The sequence below is a fragment of the Chlorocebus sabaeus genome, chromosome X (genome assembly GCF_047675955.1).
Source record: "Chlorocebus sabaeus isolate Y175 chromosome X, mChlSab1.0.hap1, whole genome shotgun sequence".
Taxonomy (NCBI): Eukaryota; Metazoa; Chordata; class Mammalia; order Primates; family Cercopithecidae; genus Chlorocebus; species Chlorocebus sabaeus.
In genome coordinates this window covers 11,322,007-11,324,326 of record NC_132933.1, presented here as the reverse complement: position 1 = coordinate 11,324,326, position 2,320 = coordinate 11,322,007, and the positions used below count along the sequence as shown (strand labels likewise).

The window sequence follows — 2,320 nt, the reverse complement described above, 5'->3', positions numbered from 1 at the left end:
TTTCTTCCACTGTCTCAGTTATAATTTTGCAATGGCAGTTTTATAACTTTAAATGATGACTATAAGTGTTTTCATAAATAATCTAGGTAAACTATTAAAGTAAAATCAGTAAATATAATGGGTTAAATATTTGTAGACAAATTTGTTATAATTTAATCTAAAGTTATATTAAATAATGGATATTTTGTTTATTATATATTTTCAACAAAATATTGTAAGAAAATCTTTTTTAAAAAGTGTCTCGCTTTCTGCCCGTGGACGCCGCCGAAGAAGCATCGTTAAAGTCTCTCTTCTCCCTGCCGTCATGTCTAAGTCAGAGTCTCCTAAAGAGCCCGAACAGCTGAGGAAGCTCTTCATTGGAGGGTTGAGCTTTGAAACAACCGATGAGAGCCTGAGGAGCCATTTTGAGCAATGGGGAATGCTCACGGACTGTGTGGTAATGAGAGATCCAAACACCAAGCGTTCCAGGGGCTTTGGGTTTGTCACATATGCCACTGTGGAGGAGGTGGATGTAGCTATGAATGCAAGGCCACACAAGGTGGACGGAAGAGTTGTGGAACCAAAGAGAGCTGTCTCAAGAGAAGATTCTCAAAGACCAGGTGCCCACTTAACTGTGAAAAAGATATTTGTTGGTGGCATTAAAGAAGACACCGAAGAACATCACCTAAGAGATTATTTTGAACAGTATGGGAAAATTGAAGTGATTGAAATCATGACTGACCGAGGCAGTGGCAAGAAAAGGGGCTTTGCCTTTGTAACCTTTGACGACCATGACTCCGTGGATAAGATTGTCATTCAGAAATACCATACTGTGAATGGCCACAACTGTGAAGTTAGGAAAGCCCTGTCAAAGCAAGAGATGGCTAGTGCTTCATCCAGCCAAAGAGGTCGAAGTGGTTCTGGAAACTTTGGTGGTGGTCGTGGAGGTGGTTTCAGTGGGAATGACAACTTCGGTCGTGGAGGAAACTTCAGTGGTCGTGGTGGCTTTGGTGGCAGCCGTGGTGGTGGTGGATATGGTGGCAGTGGGGATGGCTATAATGGATTTGGTAATGATGGAAGCAATTTTGGAGGTGGTGGAAGCTACAATGATTTTGGCAATTACAACAATCAGTCTTCAAATTTTGGACCCATGAAAGGAGGAAATTTTGGAGGCAGAAGCTCTGGCCCCTATGGCGGTGGAGGCCAATACTTTGCAAAACCACGAAACCAAGGTGGCTATGGCGGTTCCAGCAGCAGCAGTAGCTATGGCAGTGGCAGAAGATTTTAATTAGGAAACAAAGCTTAGCAGGAGAGGAGAGCCAGAGAAGTGACAGGGAAGCTACAGGTTACAACAGATTTGTGAACTCAGCCAAGCACAGTGGTGGCAGGGCCTAGCTGCTACAAAGAAGACATGTTTTAGACAAATACTCATGTGTATGGGCAAAAAACTCGAGGACTGTATTTGTGACTAATTGTATAACAGGTTATTTTCGTTTCTGTTCTGTGGAAACTGTAAAGCATTCCAACAAAGGGTTTTAATGTAGATTTTTTTTTTTTTTTTTTGCACCCATGCTGTTGATTGCTAAATGTAATAGTCTGATCGTGACGCTGAATAAATGTCTTTTTTTTAATGTGCTGTGTAAAGTTAGTCTACTCTGAAGCCATCTTGGTAAACTTCCCCAACAGTGTGAAGTTAGAATTCCTTCAGGGTGATGCCAGGTTCTATTTGGAATTTATATACAACCTGCTTGGGTGGAGAAGCCATTGTCTTCGGAAACCTTGGTGTAGTTGAACTGATAGTTACTGTTGTGACCTGAAGTTCACCGTTAAAAGGGATTACCCAAGCAAAATCATGGAATTATTGGTTATAAAAGTGATTGTTGGCACATCCTATGCAATATATCTAAATTGAATAATGGTACCAGATAAAATTATAGATGGGAATGAAGCTTGTGTATCATCCATTATCATGTGTAATCAATAAACGATTTAATTCTCTTGAAAAAAAAAAAGTGTCTCTTAAAACATGAATAAATTTTGTGTAATTCAAAGCTTATTTATAATTTATGTATGAAACAAGGTAAAATGAACCAGGAAATAAGAGAGATTTAAAGAAAGTTACAGAAATAAAAAGGTATTTCTTGGTAAGAAAGCTTAAAGAAAAAAAAATATATGAGAAAGAATCTCGTATGGTAAATTTGGTTCTCGGATAAAATGACTGGTTGTTTAAGGGATAGCATTGGGAGAAATACCTAACGTAAATGACGAGTTGATGGCTGCAGCAAACCAACATGGCACATGTATACCTATGTAGCGAACCTGCACGTTGTGCACATGTACC

General features: G+C 39.4%; 1 protein-coding gene across 1 annotated transcript; it reads left to right on the top strand.

The window, feature by feature from the left end:
• Nucleotides 1-228: 228 nt before the first annotated feature.
• On the top strand, nucleotides 229-1,927 carry LOC103236860 (heterogeneous nuclear ribonucleoprotein A1-like). Its single transcript, XM_073013383.1, has one exon. The coding sequence runs from the start codon at nucleotides 305-307 to the stop codon at nucleotides 1,265-1,267; it is 963 nt and encodes a 320-aa protein (XP_072869484.1). The 5' UTR covers nucleotides 229-304; the 3' UTR covers nucleotides 1,268-1,927.
• Nucleotides 1,928-2,320: the final 393 nt, after the last annotated feature.